The 20,035-nt window shown below is 41.5% G+C and overlaps 1 protein-coding gene and 1 pseudogene across 9 annotated transcripts in view; one reads left to right on the top strand and one right to left on the bottom strand.

Annotated features, from left to right (window-relative positions):
* CELF1 (CUGBP Elav-like family member 1) overlaps window positions 1–18,465 on the top strand; it is a 59,418-nt gene extending 40,953 nt beyond the window's left edge. For 4 of the 9 annotated variants that reach the window (XM_011356988.2, XM_011356987.2, XM_011356997.2 and 1 more), the window contains 12 exons: window positions 2,569–2,756; window positions 4,225–4,307; window positions 4,668–4,716; window positions 6,752–6,886; window positions 7,609–7,688; window positions 8,002–8,163; window positions 10,630–10,705; window positions 12,173–12,301; window positions 12,639–12,752; window positions 13,540–13,725; window positions 15,741–15,884; window positions 16,339–18,465. In XM_011356988.2, coding sequence (XP_011355290.1) covers window positions 2,569–2,756; window positions 4,225–4,307; window positions 4,668–4,716; window positions 6,752–6,886; window positions 7,609–7,688; window positions 8,002–8,163; window positions 10,630–10,705; window positions 12,173–12,301; window positions 12,639–12,752; window positions 13,540–13,725; window positions 15,741–15,884; window positions 16,339–16,466 — 1,474 coding nt within the window. In that variant the 3' untranslated portion in view covers window positions 16,467–18,465. The remainder of the gene's footprint in view (window positions 1–2,568; window positions 2,757–4,224; window positions 4,308–4,667; window positions 4,717–6,751; window positions 6,887–7,608; window positions 7,689–8,001; window positions 8,164–10,629; window positions 10,706–12,172; window positions 12,302–12,638; window positions 12,753–13,539; window positions 13,726–15,740; window positions 15,885–16,338) is intronic. The other 5 variants (XM_023528778.1, XM_023528776.1, XM_023528780.1 and 2 more) reach the window with 5 other exon arrangements.
* On the bottom strand, window positions 7,131–7,257 carry LOC111737801 (annotated as a pseudogene).
* Window positions 18,466–20,035: the final 1,570 nt, after the last annotated feature.

The raw sequence follows: 20,035 nt of genomic DNA, 5'->3' as shown, positions 1-20,035 counted from the left end.
TTTTATTTCTAACTCTGTCTTCATGTGCTTCAAAGATATGTTTTCATTATTCACCTCTGTATACCACATCTAACAGTGCCTGACCTGTGTAAGGGCGTGCCCAGTATTGGAGGAATTCAATATATAATTCCAGCTGCATAATGTCCACAGCATCTTGAGTCTGGCCTGATAATTTGCTGTGCTCCAGAAGTATTTCTCAAACTGGTGAAAGGACCACATCTTGTCTCCCACCCTGACTTGTAAAATACAATAAAAACAATTGAGTAGAAAAACAATAAGATGTAAGTTTGCATTTTGTGTGTCATTATTATTGTTCGATTGAACATTTATAAAATTACTTGGTCCAGTCTCTGTAAAAGGTTCTAAACAGTTATGTTTGAAGATTGCCCCTGGTCCTGGGGCACTTGGAGTAGCACTGCTCTTGGGGATTCTTCTGGTGAATTGATATTGGGGTGGGGGTTTTGTTCCTGGAGTGGGTGGAATAAAGAAATGGAGAAGAATTTAGAGAGTAGAGAGAGAAAGGAACAGCATTTGTCTGGAATGCTGAGTCTCAACTGAACCTTTGGATAAACTGTAATCTATGTGTATTGACTGTGTTTATGCTTTTGTGCTAAACAGTGATGTAGAAAGTTTAGAAACAGCATGCAAATACAGAAGGAAGGGACAGTGTGATACAAATTAATAAACCCCTGCCTCTTTTCAGACACAACTGTCGGTTTCCTTATCATCAAAACATATTCTGAGCACTATTAGTGTTCTGTGTTAACCTTCCCTAGATTAGAAATATGATTAAAGATTAGCAACATTTTAATAAATTATTAAAATTGGTAATTGAAGGTGTTAGGGGTGGGTGTAGGGAGTGATGCTCATGTTTCACTAGTCTTAGTGCTTTTTTTTTTTATCATGGTAGCATGATTTCTGTTAGAACATTAGGATTAGGCTTCTAAAAGCATTTATATTTTTGCAACAACTTGCCACATTTGCTTTTAAATTAATAGATTAAAAGAAAACCAATAAAATAGTGCATCCTAGAACACTTAAAAGTTGAAAAAAAAGTAGATCTTGTAATGATCAAGTAATCATAGGAAATAATAGCTGCTCTTTAATTTGTGAGCCTTTATGTACAACATTCATTTTTATCAGGATTAGTTGCTTAAATAAGGGGAATTGTTGAGAACACGAAATTTTTCCCTTCCCACATTGAGTACTTACTATAAACCAGACACCATACCAGGTGTGGCTACAAGAATAAATAGGAAATAAAGTTTCTGCCTTCCAGGAGCGCTAGACCAGAGTATGAGGAACCTTTGCAGACATAGCAACAAGAGTTTGTCTATATACCACTTGTCTTAACAGCTTTTGATATTTAGTTAGTACTAGATTCAGCAAAGGTGATATGAGAATAGCACCTGTGGGTGTTTAGTTACGAAAGATTTAGGAATTAAAAGACAGAGGTTGAGTTGTTTTCATAGATTCAACATTCTCAAGAATCTTTAAATACTATTCAAAAAATGGTGGAAAAACTTGTTTTTCCTTTAATGAAAACTAGCAGTTTATTTAGGATTGACTGTTAAAACGTGGCAAATTTGACTGAAGATGTGATTCTGGATTAAGTAGCAAACACTAATAGAAAAGTTAGCTGTGTTGGCTCTTTGGAATTTAAGTTGTTCTTAGGTTAGATAAGATCTTGAAATAGTGATAAGAGAAGGTCTTTTTTTGAGTGGTGGAAATATTTATAGTACAAGAATCCTTGTACTATAATTCTTGGCAGTTGCAGGGGTAGCAATGAAGGTATTAAAGTAGGAGCATTACAAGTTTGCTGTGATAGGATTGGAATTTGTCCATGTTGTAAGGGTTACAGTTGGTAAGGAAATTAACTGGTAGAGTCTCTGGAAAATAGCAGTAAATTGGATAACTTAAACAGTAAAAACCTAGAATGATGGCATCATTGTTTATGTTTATATAACAGTCGTTTGTCAGAGTTTAAGAGGCAGAGCTTTGTTTTGATCTGGGGGCCTAACTCAAGAGCACCAAGATTAACATGTGACACAGCCACATTCAAAGGCCACCATTCTAGTTAGTCCTTAGCTCAGGCCTTGGAAATCAACTGCTTCTGTTCAAATGTTTAAAGAAAACTTTACTTTTCATTGTATACATTGAGAGTCCTGTATCTTATTCATAACCAATAGTACTTGGTGATTTTTACGGACATTTAAAAAAATTAACTATGCTTAAAAATTATTAAAATTTGCTTTAAGAACTTCTTAAGTTCTGAGAATTCTCATGCTAGATAAATAATGAGTGACATTCCATTTCTTAATTAAAATCCAGGATGGTCCTAATCAGAATGGTGACTTTAGTTTGGAATCTAATACTAATGGAAGGGAGTGGCCATGATAAGGGGGAGGACCAGGGAACTCTGGTAATCCTGATAAATTGAATGGAAATAGTGAAAGGAAGTAGAAGTTTTTTCTGCTTTTATAGGAAGTAGTTGAGATCTTTAAAGCAAAGAAAACTCTCTCTGGAAAGCAACATGAATACATAATTGTTTTATTTTATCTAATGCAGCTCAAAGAAAATGAACGGCACCCTGGACCACCCAGACCAACCGGATCTTGATGCTATCAAGATGTTTGTGGGCCAGGTTCCAAGGACCTGGTCTGAAAAGGACTTGAGGGAACTCTTTGAACAGTATGGTGCTGTCTATGAAATCAACGTCCTAAGGGATAGGAGCCAGAACCCTCCTCAGAGCAAAGGTGAGGGCTTGGGTTTTTATATGTAATTTCTGTCGTGTGCATGCCGTCTCACATTCCCAGAGTGTTCCTATGGTCAGATAGGGGGAAAAATTTGTCTTTTTATAGTCACTATATATTCCAACCCAAACACAATTTATGGCTTAAAAATTAAAGGTTAAGGTGACGCATGAGGATGATTTGTAAATTGGATCTTGGGGAGTCCTTTGCGAGAGCTCTAAATTCAAGAGACAGACTCATGTGATTGTCTCATTCGATCTTGGGATTGACAAAAATAAAGTTTAAGTAAACTAACCACATAAGGTTTTCTTCAGTGTTTTGGCTAGAGTAACCTGAAAGAAAAGACTGTCCATATACCTGTGGGTTTTTGTTGGTGTATGTAGAGGCCTTGCAAGGTAGCTTAGCAACTAGGAGGGACTTGTTTTGTAAGTAATGTGTTTGCTATAGCCTATAAAATGAACAGGAGAAGAAAAGCTGGGCTGCTTCCAGAAATACCCAGCAGAGGAGAAGTTTCACAGGACCGATGGTAGATAAGGCATTAGCACCTTACATACACACAAATACTCTTATTTTTTCAGGTGACTGATTCAGAGTAATTTTCTGTGAAAGCTATTCTACAGTGCAAATGTGAGCAAGTATGAGTGTCATGTTCGAAACCAGCTTAAAAACAAGATCTAGAAACAAGAATTATTTCCTCTTTTTGACATAGCTAACCAGAAATATAAAAACACTGTAGTTTCTGAAAATAGCAGTATAACATGCAGATTTAAAATCTTAACTGCAGAGTGATTTTGCAAAAAAATCTATATTGTATCTCATGGGACTACAGACCCAAGATTTACAAGATAAACTTCCTCCCTCCTATCCCCAGTAAAGATAGAAAGTGCAAAATCTGCAGACTTGGTCAGTGCTGTGTGCTGTGAGAAGCCTACTTATATTTGATGAGAACCAAGAGTCCAAAAAATAGATCCAAGATTCTTAAGTCATTTTATAATTTAATAAATAATAATTACGTTTGAGGTATTTGGTAAATGTTGGCTGCAGTATAAGGAGTGATGTATTCTGAGAAAGAGTTTCTAGTAGACTACAAGCCGCAAGAGTGCAAGGCCCCCGTCTTCTTTGTAGCTAAGTCGTCTTGCCCAGCACACTACCTGGTGTTCCAAGTAGGGTGAGTTGAATGGCATGGTACCATGACCTTTGTTAAGGGAAGTCATCTTTCCCAGAGAGTTGTAGGAACAGCTAAAGAAGAATTTTAATAGAACTAAGAGACTATAACAATAAAGAAAATGCATAGAAAATAATGTGGTTTTTTTCCTCTGCTAAGTTTTGTCTCTCTGTCTGTCTCTGGCTAATTTTAATAAACCCTGCCCTTTTTTTCTAAGTTCTAGTATGTCTAGAGAGGACAGAGTACTCTAGGAATTGTCTGCTTTCAAAGGACTGGCTTGATTTTATGAAATCTCATTTATTGCAGGGTGCTGTTTTGTTACATTTTACACCCGCAAAGCTGCATTGGAAGCACAGAATGCTCTTCACAACATGAAAGTCCTCCCAGGGGTAAGAAAGCTCCTACTAGTTAGTAGAACTGTGGTGGTTTTGACACGTGAAACATGCTTATGCATATCAGGCACACACTGAAAACCATTTTGGGAAAAGGGTGACTGCCACAGGAATTGATGTAAAAGGAACATGTCAAAGAAGATAGGCTCAAAATTGTTCTCTCTCAGCCAAGAGAATTTCGACTTCTTAATTCAGCATTCCGTCTATTCTGATATTTTGTGGGGGAAAGATCATGAGGCAGACGTGAGTTCAAGAGAATGGTTAAGGCTTTAGTTATGGTATTCCTTGGAGTCTCATTTGTATTTCTGAATGCCTTCAAGGCATACAGTGGTAATACTCATGTGTTTTCCTTTTTAGATGCATCATCCTATACAGATGAAACCTGCCGACAGTGAGAAGAATAATGGTAAGCAAGCACATAAGCTTACCCCGATCAGGTTTCTTTCTTGTTTGCTATTCTCATGGCATCTGGTTTGCATTATGTTCTGAGCAATTCCTTTTTAAGGTACAATTGACAACATCTAAGTTCCAGGTGTACAACATAATGTTTCAATATTCGTGTATCTTATGAAGTGATCACAATAAGTCCAGTTAACATGTCACCATACATGGTTACAGATTTTTTTTGTGATGAGAATTTTTAAGATCTGCTTTCTTAGCAACTTTCAAATGTGCAATATAGTATTATTAACTGTTGTCACCATGCCATATCTTATCCCCATGACTTATTTTATAACTGGAAGTTTGTATCTTTTGAGCCCCTTCATTCTTTTTGTCCACCTCCCACCCACTATTTCTGGCAACTATCACTCTGTTCTTTGGACGAGCTCGAGTTTTTGTTTTAAGGTTCCATATATAAGAGAGAATACTGTATTTGTCTTTCTCTGCCTGACTTGTTTAGCATAATATCATGTCGTTGCTAATGGAAAGGTCACATTCTTTTTTATGGCTGAATAATATTCCATTGTAGACACACCACATTTTCTTTATTAATTCATGTGTGGTCACTTAGGTTGTTTCCATATCTTAGCTATTGCAAATAATGCTGCAATGAACATAGGGGTGCATAAAAGCTAGTGTTGTTATTTTCTTCAGGTAAATTACTCAAAGTGGAATTGCTGGATCATATGGTAGTTCCAGTTTTAATTTTTTGAGGAACTCCCATACTGTTTTCTGTAATGGTTGCACTAATTTACATTCCCACCAACAGAACACAACGGTTCTCTTTTCTCCACTTTCTCGCCAATATTATTGTTATCTTTTTGATAATGGGCATTCTAACAGGTGTGAGGTGATAATATCTTATTGTGGTTTTGATTTGCATTTCCCTGATGATGAGTGATGTAGAGCATTTTTTTATGACCTATAGTCCATCTGTATATCTTTTGGGAAAATGTCTTCAGATCTTCTGCCTATTTTTTAATAAGATAGTTTTTTTTGTTTTTGTTTTGTTTTGTTTTGCTCGAGTTATATGGTTCTTCATTTTGGATATTAACCCTTATTAGATATATGATTTGCAGATATTTTCTCCCATTTAGTAACTTGCCTTTTCATTTTGTTGATTTCCTTTGCTGTGCACAACTTTTTAGTTTGATATAGTCTCACTTGTTTATTTTTGCTTTTGTTGCTTTTGCTTTTGGAGTCAGAACCAAAAAGTCATCCCCAAAACCGACATCAAGGAGCTTTACCTCCTATGGTTTGCTTCTAAGAGTTTTATGGTTTCAGGTCCTACCGTTCAAGTCTAATCCATTTTAGTTTATTTTTGTGTATGGTATAGATAGTGATGTTCAGTACTCTGATCTGTCATCTAAATTGTGTATTTTTTTTTCTTTAAGTATGGTAAATTACTGAAATAAGTAGTTGATAGGGAAACTTAAAAGAACATTTTAGAGTCAACTGGAATGTCTTTGATCAGTATAATTTCTTATGGACAGAAGTGAAGGGAAGAAACGAACAAGTTAGGAAGGAGAACTTAGTCCTCAAGAGGATATAGTCAGAAAAGGAAAGTGGACAGTTAGACTCTCTGAAAGGTGTGTTCTGTTTCTCTTGTCATATTGATTGTGAACATTCGTTCTTTAGTAAAGTATTGCTAGTAAGAGCAAACATTTACTAAGTGCTAGGCAGGAATCTAAGCACTGTGCATTTAATACTTAGAGCTACCTGTGAGATAAATCCTGTTATCCCTATTAATCTGACGAAGAAACAGGCACAGTTTGGTAACTTTCACAAAATCACAAAGCTACTATATTTCATCTAAATGCTTTCAGTTATAATTTTAAGATACTATTGTTTATAAGAGGAGGCGCTAAATTATGAACAAAAGTGTGTATCTTAGAATACATGAAATGTGGTATAAAGGCACAGAACCTGAGTTCAAACTGTGCTACACTACCTCTTGTAGTAGTAATAATGTTCAAGCTTTTTGTGTTTTACTCTCTTAGCAGTGGAAGACAGGAAGCTGTTTATTGGTATGATTTCAAAGAAGTGCACTGAAAATGACATCCGAGTCATGTTCTCTTCATTTGGACAGATTGAAGAATGCCGGATATTGCGGGGGCCTGATGGACTGAGCCGAGGTGGGTACATTTTTAGCCTTCAAACATACTCTTCTGAAATTTAGACCAGTGGAAACCAGTGACCGTAGCAAACATGGCTATGTCATGGTGTAGAGTTTGGGCTTGGTATTATATAGCTAGGTACCCTTAACAACTCTTCCCACCAACTGATCCCTTTTGTATTCTCTCAGCCTCCTTAAAAAGTCTATATTCTGCACTTCTGTATCATATATTAAAATTCTCTTTCTTTTTTTTTTTTTGTTTACACCTACAGCACCTGGTCTTCCTAGGTGGTCTCCCATCCAAGTGCTAACCAGGCCCAACCCTGCTTAGCTTCTGAGATCAGAGGGGACTGGGCGTGTTCAGGTGTTCAGGGTGGCATGGCCGTAGACCTAAAAGTCTCTCTTTTGGGCTTGGAGATGTTGACCCCCACCACCCCCCCCCACACACACACCCCTTTTGGAGAAGTCCTTGATGCCAAATGGAAACACTTCCTTCTCAAGAGGAACTAGAGGCCATGAATCCTCCTTTCATCAATCATTTTGTTTTCTGTCTGGTTTTTCATTATAGCACTTATCACCCTAATGTAACATATCTGTCTTTTCCACTAGTTCATAAACCTTCAAAGGCAGGAACTTTGTCTTTATTGCTAGCATGGTACTTGGCACATGATAGGTGCTCAGGAACTGTCTCTAAATAAATAAGCAAATGAATGAATGAGTTTTTGACCCTTCTCTTACCAGGTTGTGCATTTGTGACTTTTACAACAAGAGCCATGGCACAGACGGCCATCAAGGCAATGCACCAAGCACAGACTATGGAGGTAGGGAGCAGATGAATGAGAAGGGGAAGTTCCTTAGTCCGAGAGTGCTAGGACATTTGACCTTTATAGCCCAGAAGCATGTACAGCATCTGGTTGTCCTAAAAGAAGTCCAGACATCTTAAATTAACATTGAAATTAACATATTGGAATTAGTTGCCGTTTTAAATCGTCTTTTGTCACTTAATATGTATCAGGAAGAGAATCATTTAACAGTGAATGAACTATGAATGCAGCCTGTGTGTCACTAGAAAGGAGGTTTTTTTCCTTCACCCAGAAGAAGGAATTTGACTCTTTGGTTTTGGTGTGTTCATAGGGTTGTTCATCCCCCATGGTGGTAAAATTTGCTGATACGCAGAAGGACAAAGAACAGAAGAGAATGGCCCAGCAGCTCCAGCAGCAGATGCAGCAGATCAGCGCAGCATCTGTGTGGGGAAACCTTGCTGGTCTAAATACTCTTGGACCCCAGTATTTAGCAGTGAGTCTTTGTGGTTTGCTTTCTGCAGATTGTGCAAGCTCCCAGCTGTTTCTTCTGCTGTCCCCAGCTAACAGACACAATGACATTTACAACTTTTAGCACATTGAAATTTCATGTAAAAATTCAGGCAGTGCAATATTCTTATGTCATGTTACTCTCTCTATCTCTCTGGTCACACATCTTTGGTTATATCTTCAGGCTTCTGCTATAATGAAAGTGAAATCCTAATTTCCTGATAAAAAGGTTTAGAAATATGTGTTCCTACTCCCAAGGAAAAAAATTCCTGAGGGAATCTTAACTACCAAATACCTTTCTCCTTATCTCTTTTAACCAGATGTAGAGGGCATCGTTAAAAACCTTTTTTAGTCTCCTTAAAGAGTATGATAAATGTTATTTTTGCTGAGCTATCAAGCACGGACATTAAATCAGTATTACAGGTGTTTGAGTTCATTATATCGTAAATAGATTTCTTTTAGTTTGGTCTCTCTCTCTGAGTTTGAGAGAGAAGTCCAGACATCTTAAATTAACATTGAAATTAACATATCAGTCCCAAAGAGGGGAGGGGCAGGTTCCAGTGCGTTATTTAGATTTACCAAGTCTACAAGATGTCATAGAGGATTATCACCGCTTAAATGTTTAAAAGAATTGCAGAAAGGACAGCAATTAAAACTCATTTGCGAATCAGAACAGGTCATCCGTGAAGCTACCAGTGAAGGAAAATAAATGGTGAAACCACTAGATTTATGTAGATAGTCCAAAAATACACACAGGAGTAATTATAATTATTCAGTCTTATCCTTCCAAAGATTATTCTATATAGAAACAGAAGAAGGACAGTGATTTCTGTCCCCTAGTACTGAGTTTTGACTAATTTGACACTCCCTGGTCTCCATAGTTGTAAAATGTTAGAAGAAATCCCAGTTTCTCCTAGCTAGTGTTTCTCTGAAGTCAAAAAGTGTAGATGGTTGTTTTATTTCAGCAAATTAAATTGTTTCTTAGTGTTAGAGCATTGCTTAAAAGTTCAGAAAATTCAAAGAGATTTTAGTCTTTTGCCAAATAACGCTTTGAAAATGATTTTCATGATATGCATTTACTTTAGAGAGTTTTACAGCCTCTTTTCAGGGAGCATTCGCCTTTTATTGTCATTGCCACATTTGGCAAGCACATGGCATATGGTGGTGAGAGCTATGGTCTCTTTAGGTTAGATGTGATCCCCTCCCTAAGAGTTGTTCTCATTTAGAGAGGAAATGAAGATGCTAAGTATAGTGTGCACAGTTCACCAGTTCAGTCCATCAGGACTGAACTTAGCTCCCAAGATATTTAGGAAGAAAAAAAGTGAAGCCATGTGGGTGCCAATGGTCTGTGTGATAGCACATCATCATTACTTAGGTTCTTTCTGGAACATGTGGATTGAACCTGATCTCTGTTGGACTAGAGCAGTGGTTCTTAATATTTGTGGACCCTTTTGAGAACCTGGTAAAAATTGTGTGTGCGCACATTTTTTTCATTCTATTTCTGGAGATTTGTGGACCTCCTAAAACCTGTGGACTAACGAGATTTGTGATCATGGAGAAACTAGGTCAGATGTTTGGGGAATGGACAACAGGTTAAATAAAGGATCTAGAAACAAGAATACTAGTTGTCCATAAGGAACAGTGATTACATTTGAATTGAGCAAAGGTTTTCAGCAGGTTGTTTAGGCGGTGGTTGTGGTTTACTAAGACACAGAATAAGGTAAAGGAGATCCATCCAAAAGCTCATGGACAACAGCTCTTCTTGTTTCAAATATGTTACGGGCCAACTATTGAAAGAGAATGTACACTGAACTGATTTGGACTGATCCATCAGTCATTTGGTTATCTGCAACAGTGAAGACCAATTTAGAGAAGAGAACATAAATCGGGCTCAGTGGATGTGTAGCATGGGAGAGATTGATCTAGTCATGGGTCTGTTGTGGCTGGTAAAGGATGACTCCAAGAAATACCCTGAAATGGTCAGATTTTATGTTTAAAGTAGCTGTGTGAAGTAGAAATTGGGTATCCAGATGGAAGCAATCTGCAAAATAAGTTGTTTGGACCTAACTAAGGAGAACTTGAAAGAGAGGAAATAGAAATGGCAGTGATCCATATGCAGACACTCATCACAGTCGACTACATAGCTGCTTGAGTAGAGTTTAGTTCCTTGCTCTACTTCTGACCTCTCCTGAGCTGCATTCCGTTGCCCAGGGACTTGAGCTTGGCTCAGTACTCAGTGAACATAACTTTGTCTTCTGGGCCAGGCCTTTTACTGTGTCATATTGTCCTGTCGTAAGCCTTATGTTTCTATTGCATTGGCTTGGGTTCTTGTCTTCAACGTTCTTCTCTCTGGGGGCCTCTGCACTCTCGCTTTGCTGTGCTGTAGAGTTATCCCAGATGCAGAACCAGCCCTCACTCTCACTCTTGTTCTGTTTTTTGGTGTAATGTCTAGCTTTATTTGCAGCTCCTTCAGCAGACTGCCTCCTCTGGGAACCTCAACACCCTGAGCAGCCTCCACCCAATGGGAGGTAAGTGTGTTTCACTGCTGTGGAGGAGCAGCAGCAACCAGGCCAGCAGACCCAGCTAACAACAGTCTGAGAGTTTTGCACTGTTTGTGGAGGAAAAAAAAGATTTTTTTTCACTCATGTAAAGCTGACATAAGATGAACATCCCAGGACTCAACTGCCTTGTCTCTGGAAGGTGGCTCTATTAGTCATTGATGCCAGATTGCTCCCAGGTTGTTTACTGCTCCCACCCCTTTAAGTCTCTGTCTGTTGTACAAAAGATGGAAAAGAGCTCAGTGCACCTGCAGACTATCTGAGGCTCTTGCAATCAGGAGAAAATCGCAAGAACTCTTTCTTTCTGTACTAAAGTGACTTTTCCAGTGACTCTGAAGAAAAGTCTAAGATGGGTTCCATGCATATGGTTTACCCTGAAATTGCCAGAACCCAGGCAGTTAGTTTACCTCTGTGTCGTATCCATGTTATTTCTTGAGTGAATTACCTTTTGTTGCTTTGAACATGCATGCGGAACTTAATTGACAAACACTTGACTTTACTTGTCTGGAGCTCCACAGACAAACCTGAGGCAGGGGCCATCAGAACAGTTAGTGGGGCTAGGGAGTGGGGCAGCTCCAGAGCTGCCTGCCCCTTTGGCAGTGGGATTAGGCTAGGCATATGCATTTGAGAAAGAGGTGGTCTTAGGTGAACAGCGTTTTGCTGTTTGAAAAATTTTGATAGTGGTTCAGTTTGTCCCAGGGACTTAGAAAGTGGTAGATTGTAAATCTGTGTTGTAGTTTTTTATTCCCATTAACTACCTGCCCCCGCCCCCAGCGCCTCTGCCTTTCCATCATCTAGTAAATGGTTTGCAACACAGTATCAGCACAGTTAAGATTTCTTGCTCTCCTTTTAACTGTTGTCTAGGTTCTACTTGGAACTCTTTCCCTCAGTGTATTTTTTTTTGTCTCCTTCTGATGACTAATCTCCAATTCAGGTGGTGGTTTTTCTTCTTTCTTGTATTGTTCTCACTTGTATTCTCCCCTATCATTCCTCCCTTGGCCTTCTGGATCTCTGCTACATTTTCTGCTTATTCACCTCCATTTCAAAGAACACATCCCTTGTAAAGTCTGAGTGAGGGGCTCAGACACAGCCCTGTTCTGTGCCATGAGTTTTGGCATTGTTATTCTCTTGGACACTTGGCCCCAAGGTAGGCCACAGACCTACCCTCTTTTCCGGTTTCCTGATTGCCCATCCCTTTCTTAATGCTGGGGGTGGCATGCTGTTGGATTAGATACCTCTTCTTGAGGAAATGATGCCAAGTTTCTTATTGAGCTGAGGGATATCTTAATCTTTTTGGAGCCCTGTAGGATTGCTTATAAGGCTTATCTAGAACAGTTCCTCTTTGGAACCAGCCTTCTGCCAGTGTGTGCTGTCATTACTGGAGCAGATATGAGGCACCCTTATCTGCTGGCTGATTTCTTGTTTTGGATGTTGCAGGGTTAAATGCAATGCAGTTACAGAATTTGGCTGCACTAGCTGCTGCAGCTAGCGCTGCTCAGAACACACCAAGTGGTACCAATGCTCTCACTACATCCAGCAGTCCCCTCAGCGTACTCACCAGTTCAGGTAAGCATGTAATCAGGGCCAGTGTGTCCTGTGTGCCTTGGACAGAATCCCAAGAAAGGGGTATGTCATTCTGGAGAGGCGTTGACACCCATTTCCAAAGGAGTGGGATTATGAACAAATTTTCAAATGCCATCTTCAGACTTAAGAGAAATCTCATACTTTTTAATTTCTTGTAACCATCATTTGACTCTATGTCCAACAAGGATAGTTATCAAAATTAGTAACTGAAAACCTCTTTAAAAAGAGAATACTTAAGTTGTGTCACTCTTAGGCTTTGGTTCCTGTTGACATGAGAAGGCAGGTGTTGGATTGCGTTTAACTCATGGATTTCTGACAGCAGGGTCTTCACCGAGCTCCAGCAGCAGCAGCTCTGTCAACCCCATTGCCTCCCTTGGAGCCTTGCAGACATTAGCTGGAGCAACAGCAGGCCTCAATGTCAGCTCTTTGGCAGGTAAGAGGCAGCCCTTGGATGTCATCAAGCCATTCTTTGTGCAGGTAGCACATGTTAAACAACCCTAGGAGCATCATTAGAATGATTGGGTGGCCCACTGAACATCATTAGAATGATTGGGTGGCCCACTGAACTTAGAAATAATAATGGGATTTCAGTTCAGGCTTGAGTTTCATCCCACCTCTGTCCCTTAACTAGCTGTAACTTTTGACCACCTATCTAAGGTTATTTTCTTTCAAGTGGGAGTAGAATACATTGAGGGTTATTAGGAAGTTAAACGAGAACATAGGTAAAGTTCTAAGCACATTGCTCAGCACAGTGTCTGGCATGTAGAATGTACTCAGTAATGTTAGGCGCTGTTTTTACAATACGGTTTACCTACATCTTGTCATAGACATGCGCCCTTTTAGTCTCCAATCCTAGGACTCTTATTTTACCAGATTCCAGCTCTGTGTAAGAAAGTAGCAGAAAAGCCAAAGAGAAAATGGGGCAAGTCGTATATGTGTGGTATCACTTCTTGCACAGGTTGGAGGAAGGTAATAGGGAAGAGACACACCTGGGTGTGGCATTTTTTAAATGTCCCCATTAGCAGTAAGGCCTGGTGAGTGTTGTGAAATCTGACCACTCAGATGAGTATTTCTCCTCATGGTGAAGATAAGAGGGAGATAAAAGGGAAGACTTTGGAGTTTGTCTTTGGCATCAGTTGAGTCTCTCTAGTCTGTTAATTTGATTCTCTCCACGCCCTGCCTCTCTCCACGCCCTGCCCCCCTCCACCCCCGCAACCAAGGGATGGCTGCTTTAAATGGTGGCCTGGGCAGCAGTGGCCTTTCCAATGGCACTGGGAGCACCATGGAGGCCCTCACACAGGCGTACTCGGGGATCCAACAGTATGCTGCCGCGGCGCTCCCCACTCTGTACAACCAGAATCTGTTGACACAGCAGAGTATTGGTGCTGCTGGGAGCCAGAAGGAAGGTAAGTGCGAAGGAAGGCTGGAGTCGGGAATGGGAGTGCTCTCTCTATCTGCCCCAGAACTTAAAGGCAGGGCACAGGCCAAGAGAAGCATTGAGTGGTCAGACCACCACTTCTTTGACAGTGTCAGGAGTAAACTGGGAAATTCTGTAAAGTGTGGTCTACATTTGAGTGTTTTCTGGATATGGCTCAGATCAGAATCTCTGTATGCCCTCCTGGGATGGGGCTGCAATTCTTAGACTAAGAAACATACCAAGCTGACTGTGTCCAACACCAATTTGACAATTTGTTTTTATTAGGAAGTCTTCTCTGTGTATTATAAATCTGTCAGGATGTCGTCTATGTAGGTATCTCTTTTAGCTGTATCATTTGGCATTTTCCTCATTTTCTGATCTGTGCTTTTCCTAATTGAGGACAAATTGAAGGCTGATGGGATAGAAAGAGTTATGGCCCACGGGTCAATGCCTTAGGAAGTATTTGTTTTGATATAAATGATATTAAATTCAGGAGAGAGTTTCTAGGCAGAAAGAGGCCTGAAGGTGGTTTATATGACTAGAAAGTCCAGCTGACACCTCTGTGCTCATATTTGACTGGGTTTTTCTAACCAGGAGCTGGCAAGGTATAAGCCATAGTGAAGGAAAGACAAGTATCCTCTCTTACCATAGCAGCAAGACGTCCTGATCTCTAGTGCATCCTTATCTGCCCTGAATCATATGCTTATGTGCGCTAGGATGTGGTAGTGGGGGAACTGATGGAACTGTGGAGACAGTAAGTAAAAGCATGAAGTGTTCCAAATGTGCTCTGAAGAATGATGAACAGGAAAGAGGAAAGGAGTTGCATTTTATATAGAAGGTCTCTCTAAGTCGCCTTTTAATCAGAGACCTGAAAGAAGTATTGATGCAGAGGAAAAAGAGTAATGGGGCCCAGGAACAGCAAAGGCCCTGAGGCAGCAATATTCCTTAATGTGTTTGACAATATCCGGGAGGCCAAGATGGCTGGAGAATGGCTGGACTGTGATTTTAATGAAACTCCTTTTTGATTATCAGAAAATCGGTGACTTGAGTGGTTGGAAGAGGAAAGCATATTCTATTTTTTAGTTCAGTGTTAATGATAGGCACACTTTTTTTTAAAACCCTTTTACCATTTAAAAAAAGTGCAGCTTGCTGCCAGCGTTCATTTCACATCACGCATAGGAATTCTATGTTTTCTAGAATTTGACATTTTCAGTTATCAAACTACTAAAAACAATGCTATAAACGGAGTGATGTCACTTGTTTCCAAAGATTACTGATATACTACAGCAATGTGAAAATAATAAAAGTGTGATATTTCACGGCAACCTTTGGGGGTAGGGTTAGGACTGTAATCTGCGAGTTATCTTGGGGTAGACGCTGCAGCCCCAAGCACCACTGGCAAGTATTCTTGGAGCAAATGGGGAACGGGTTAAATGTAGTTTCTCTTTACTGAGGCACAATTTACGCATGGTAAAATTCACCTTTTTTGGACTGTAGCTCTTTGACCTTTGACGGACACATACAGTCACGTGATCACCATCACAGACGTAGAGCATTTCTATCACCCCCAGAAATTCCCTCATGTTCCTTCCCTCAACTGCCAATCTGTTTGCTGTCTCTGTAGTTTCTAGGCACAGTTTTGAAACCTGTTTTGTTTATAAACTCTACCTCCTTTTCTGTGTTCCTTTATAAGCCTCTCGTCTCTGGTTTTATTGCTCCACATGCAGGTCTGCCTACTTCATTGTTTCAGCATACCTTCCTCCCACAAGGTCAAATCTGACATCCCTCAGTGAGATGGAGCATGGCTAAACATGAAGGAAGGAGTCTGTTTCAGTGATCACCCTTCAGTTCCGTGCCTTGTATTTAGAGAATCTGTTTAGTTCTCCACGTGAACCTCTCTGTATTGGGGTGCCGACAGTTTTAACACGGGGACATAGACAGTTGGTGCAGGGGTATGAACATGCTTGACTCTGACATCTCTTTCAATCGATGGATGTCTTAAAGGTCCAGAGGGAGCCAACCTGTTCATCTACCACCTGCCCCAGGAGTTTGGAGATCAGGACCTGCTGCAGATGTTTATGCCCTTTGGGAATGTCGTGTCTGCCAAGGTTTTTATAGACAAGCAGACAAACCTGAGCAAGTGTTTTGGTATGTTGGCTTCTCTTCCAGTATGTGGGGGGCAGGGGTGGTGAGTATTACCAGTGAGAAAGAAAGAAAAGGGGCTGATAGCAGGAAGTGGGGATGGAGTTTGGGTTATTGTTTAACTCAGTCTTGAGCAGAGTACATGACTTCTTTCTGAGCCTCAGTTTTTTTTCTTTTCATTTCTGTAGTGAGCATGATTTCTGCTCACACTGTCACTCCAGGGGTTAAAGTAATGTGTAGAAAATGGCTTGGCCAAAACACTTAAAAGTACCAAGTCAATATCAGGTGGTACCGTTAGTAACCTAATTTATTTCATGTGATGTAACTTCCAGAATTCTTGTCCATCCTGAGGAAAATTGGGATTTGAGACTAAGCTCGTAAGGTATCTCTTGCATAAGGAGGACTGAGAATCTCCTTGCCTCGTTATGTCCCTCACCTAGGTTTCTGCTTGGACACACAGGTTTTGTAAGTTACGACAATCCTGTTTCGGCTCAAGCTGCCATCCAGTCCATGAACGGCTTTCAGATTGGCATGAAACGACTTAAAGTGCAGCTCAAACGTTCGAAGAATGACAGCAAGCCCTACTGAGCGTGCTCCCCTCTGAGACTGGAGTGAGAGGGTCTTCTGGTAAGTTGGGGAGGAGCACCCTTAATGATTCGAAGCCCTGAGGCTGTGTGTTGACAGCCCTGGACCCTGATCCCTGCCACTCTCGCAGGCACAGCTTGCCCTGAAGACTCAGCTACTGCCTTCTGTGGGAGTTTCGCTTCGTACAGAGGACAAGTTTGTGCTTTGGTTTCCAGTGTTTTACTTTGGAGTTTAGGTGCCATATCCTGAGTTTTTTTTCTTTATTTAAAGTTTGCTGTGTTTGTAACCAGTGTGTGTTGAGAAGGACCAACATCAAATCGCCCTGGGGGAGGAGGGGGAATGGAGAAACATTAAAAAAGATCAGAACTTGCCCCAGACTATCCCAAGAGAGAGGACTGAGTGAAACCAAAAACTGACCCCCAGAATCTCCCTGAGTGCGAGAGTGGTGGAGGAAACGAGAAGTAACATCAAGAGCGGTAGAGGGTAGAGCAGGTGGGGTTGGCAGGTGGGGAGAGTGAGGGACTCGACACCCAACAGCCCTGGGAGCTGCAGGCTGAAACTCTTTCATAGCTGCCTTCTGAGTTTTTGCCACCAATTTTTCAGATTCTTGTCTAGGATTTCTGCCCCTCTTTCCTGAGAAGGGGCCAACAATTCTCTAGAAATAAAACACTTGATAAATTAGCCTGACATATGCAGAAAGCAGGGAGACATCACTCTTATCAACTTTGTCAGCCAACCATTAGTATTGGGTTGGCCCTGCCTGGCCGGTGGCTGTTAGGAAGAAGCAGCCAATCAAAGAAGTCATCTTCAGTTTATTTTAACACCAAATCATTAGACCATGGCCCATGTCTAAGACGTCCTTCTAAAGAGGCTTCTAGGGAAACACTCTGGTTTTTCTTCCTTGTAGTTGACCATAGCAAGGAACGCCACTTCCATCCCAAGCCACAGTTTTCTCATGAGAGCAGAACCAAGAAGGGCTTATAGTACCTAGCTGAAGGGGCACCTCTCCGGGGCAGAGTGATCAAAAGCCATCGAGTTGGGGGAGGAGGAGCCTGCTTCTTGGTGTACCTACATCAGAAGGTCCCTTCAGGCCAGAGTGCTTCATTTGCCAGTGGCCAGCACTTGAAAGGATTTAAGAAATCCATGCTAGCCTCCTTGGTCGAGGTGTCCCAGACATAGTATTCTCACCAAGGCAGGCCCCTCTTCTATACCACTCTAGCCCCATCTTCTGCTCTTGGGGACAGAAGAGACACAGGATGTTTACAGCTTCCGTATGGATTTAGTGTTCATTTACCTCAGTATTACCGTGTTCATATTTGTCCTCGCGCTTACAGTTAGCTCCCTGCTGCTTCCCACAGGTCTCACTCCAGTTTTTGCCTGTGACCCACCCAGCCTCTGGGCTCTGCCTCTGCTCCAAGAAATGCTGTAGCGGGGTGGAGAGCCAGGAAGGACATGCTGTTGGGAATGTGCACCTGGGCACAGGTAGCCCTGTTAGGTATGACTCTAAGCCAAGGCCAGGACTAGGTCCCTGGGATTTTAAATTTCACAAACATCAGTCCTGACCCCTAGCAGAAGAGATGAGATGACGGGGGTTGGTTTGCTAGTAAGTCGGATGGGGGCTCTCTCGTCATGCTATCCATTTGGGTCACAGACAAAGATTGACCCATCTTGCTGTTATACAGGTAGTTGGTGGTGGTGGATTATCCCATTGAAGCTGGGACAGCTGTTCCCTTCTCGTAGTGATATCTTGGGTCTGTTGTCCTCTAAGAAACATGAAACATACTTCTTAAGCTGAACCACGTAAACTTGAATTCTGCGCACTGGGTGAAATGTGTCCTGTGTTTCAAGGATAAAACTGTTCCAAAGGCTTCCAGGGTCATGATGGGATTTTTTAAATAAATGCAAAAAAATAAAAATAAAAATAAAGAAAAAAGAAAACAAAAAAAGAAAAAAATGCTAGGTTGGGGAGGCGCTGTTCTGAATCCCAACCAGCTGGAACCAAGAATGTCGTTTCTATTTTTATAGAAGTTTTATACAGCTCCGGGGTGGAGAATATTTATTACCTAAATTATATCTCTGGAAAAGGCCAGGATTTTGTAGAATCCAGAATGTGATTGTTATACACACAGGGTGCTGTGTATGATTGAAACTACTGACTTTCTGTGGCCTGTTTGCAGCCCAGCTAATCTGCCAGAGGGGGAAGGAGTTAACGCTGTGAATTGGCGGAGGAGAGAGCTGTGCTCTCCGGGGCGCTGCGGTGCTGTGATCGCTAACCTTCTGTTCCGTCTTCCTCCTTGGCCGTTGTGGGGTTTTTCAAAGCCCAGAACTCCATTCCCACTTTCTCCCCTTTCTCTCCCTCCTCCCCCCTTTCATCATTATTGTCCATGGATTTGTCCTGTGCTCTGGGACCTTAAGAACCCCCTTTCCAAAGGACATGGAAGGCAGAGGTGCAACCAACCCGCCTTCGATACTAGACCCTGAGGTTTCGTACCTGTGTGTGGGTTCTCTTTTCTAAAAGGAGTATGTGCCCCAGCAGGGCCCCGGGCAGCCACAGCAGCCAGCTGGTGAGACCGGGCACTGCTGTCTGTCGTCTTCTCCCCTACCCAGTGAGTGAGCACGGCAGCACTGCCCTTGAGCACAGTTCTCTCCCCAGGCCAAAGATGGTTTTGTGAAGAAGCTGCGCCCCTACCAGTCTCATGGTGCGAAAGGGTTCAGCTCGGGGAGTGGAGACTCACAGTCAAGTCTTAAGCAATCCTTTACTGTTGTGTGGGGTTCACTTACACAAATGTGTTTTCTGCTATAGTTTTGTTTCTGACTTGGGTTTCATCATGAAATTGATTTGCCTTGAATGCAGCCAGACACTGTCTCCTGGGTCCCACATGAGTGGCCAGGGCCTGCATGGAAGCTAAGAGCTTGGATTTCTGGGAAGAAAGGGCCATTTCTATAGGATTGAGGAGAAATCCTGGCCCGCCCCCCTAAAGAATTCTCGTGTCCCTGCCAGCATCTTCTGCTTTCTCCCTGGGTGTTTACCGGGGAGTTGGGCGAGAGGCCGAGGCTCTGCTCCACCAGAGACCTTCTCAGACGAGTTCGGACACTTCGGGGGAAATCCAAGCCTTAGGTTCCCTTCTGTCTCTGGCAGTCGGATGTTTTCTTGGTGTCCTCCATGTCCTTTTTTGACTTTTCCCTGTGTCCATCGTTAGCATGTGCAAAAGTTCACTGTCATTGCCCAGCCCCTCCCCCGCCCGCCTCCTCATTTCAGGGCTGTACACAGTGAGTGTTCCTGTTCTCTCTCTCTTCGTTTGGATGTATTGCTCTGTGTAACTCAGTGGGTCTCCCTCTTTCTGGTTTGTTTTTTTTTCTAGATTCCTGCCGTTTGTTCATCGTTGTGCCTAAAGCATGTCGATGTGGCGTCAAGTACATCGTCCAAATCCCTGTCTCTTCAGCTTCTCTGATGCTTGAACTCTCACCTTTGACCTTGTGTTGACCTTTGATGCTGACGTGTATTTTTATTATGTTTGTTTCTTTCTTTGTTTTTTCTTTTTTCTTTCCTTATTTTTTTTCTTTTCTTTTTT

The sequence above is a fragment of the Pteropus vampyrus genome, unplaced genomic scaffold (genome assembly GCF_000151845.1).
Source record: "Pteropus vampyrus isolate Shadow unplaced genomic scaffold, Pvam_2.0 Scaffold31, whole genome shotgun sequence".
Taxonomy (NCBI): Eukaryota; Metazoa; Chordata; class Mammalia; order Chiroptera; family Pteropodidae; genus Pteropus; species Pteropus vampyrus.
This window is presented reverse-complemented; position numbering and strand designations above follow the sequence as displayed.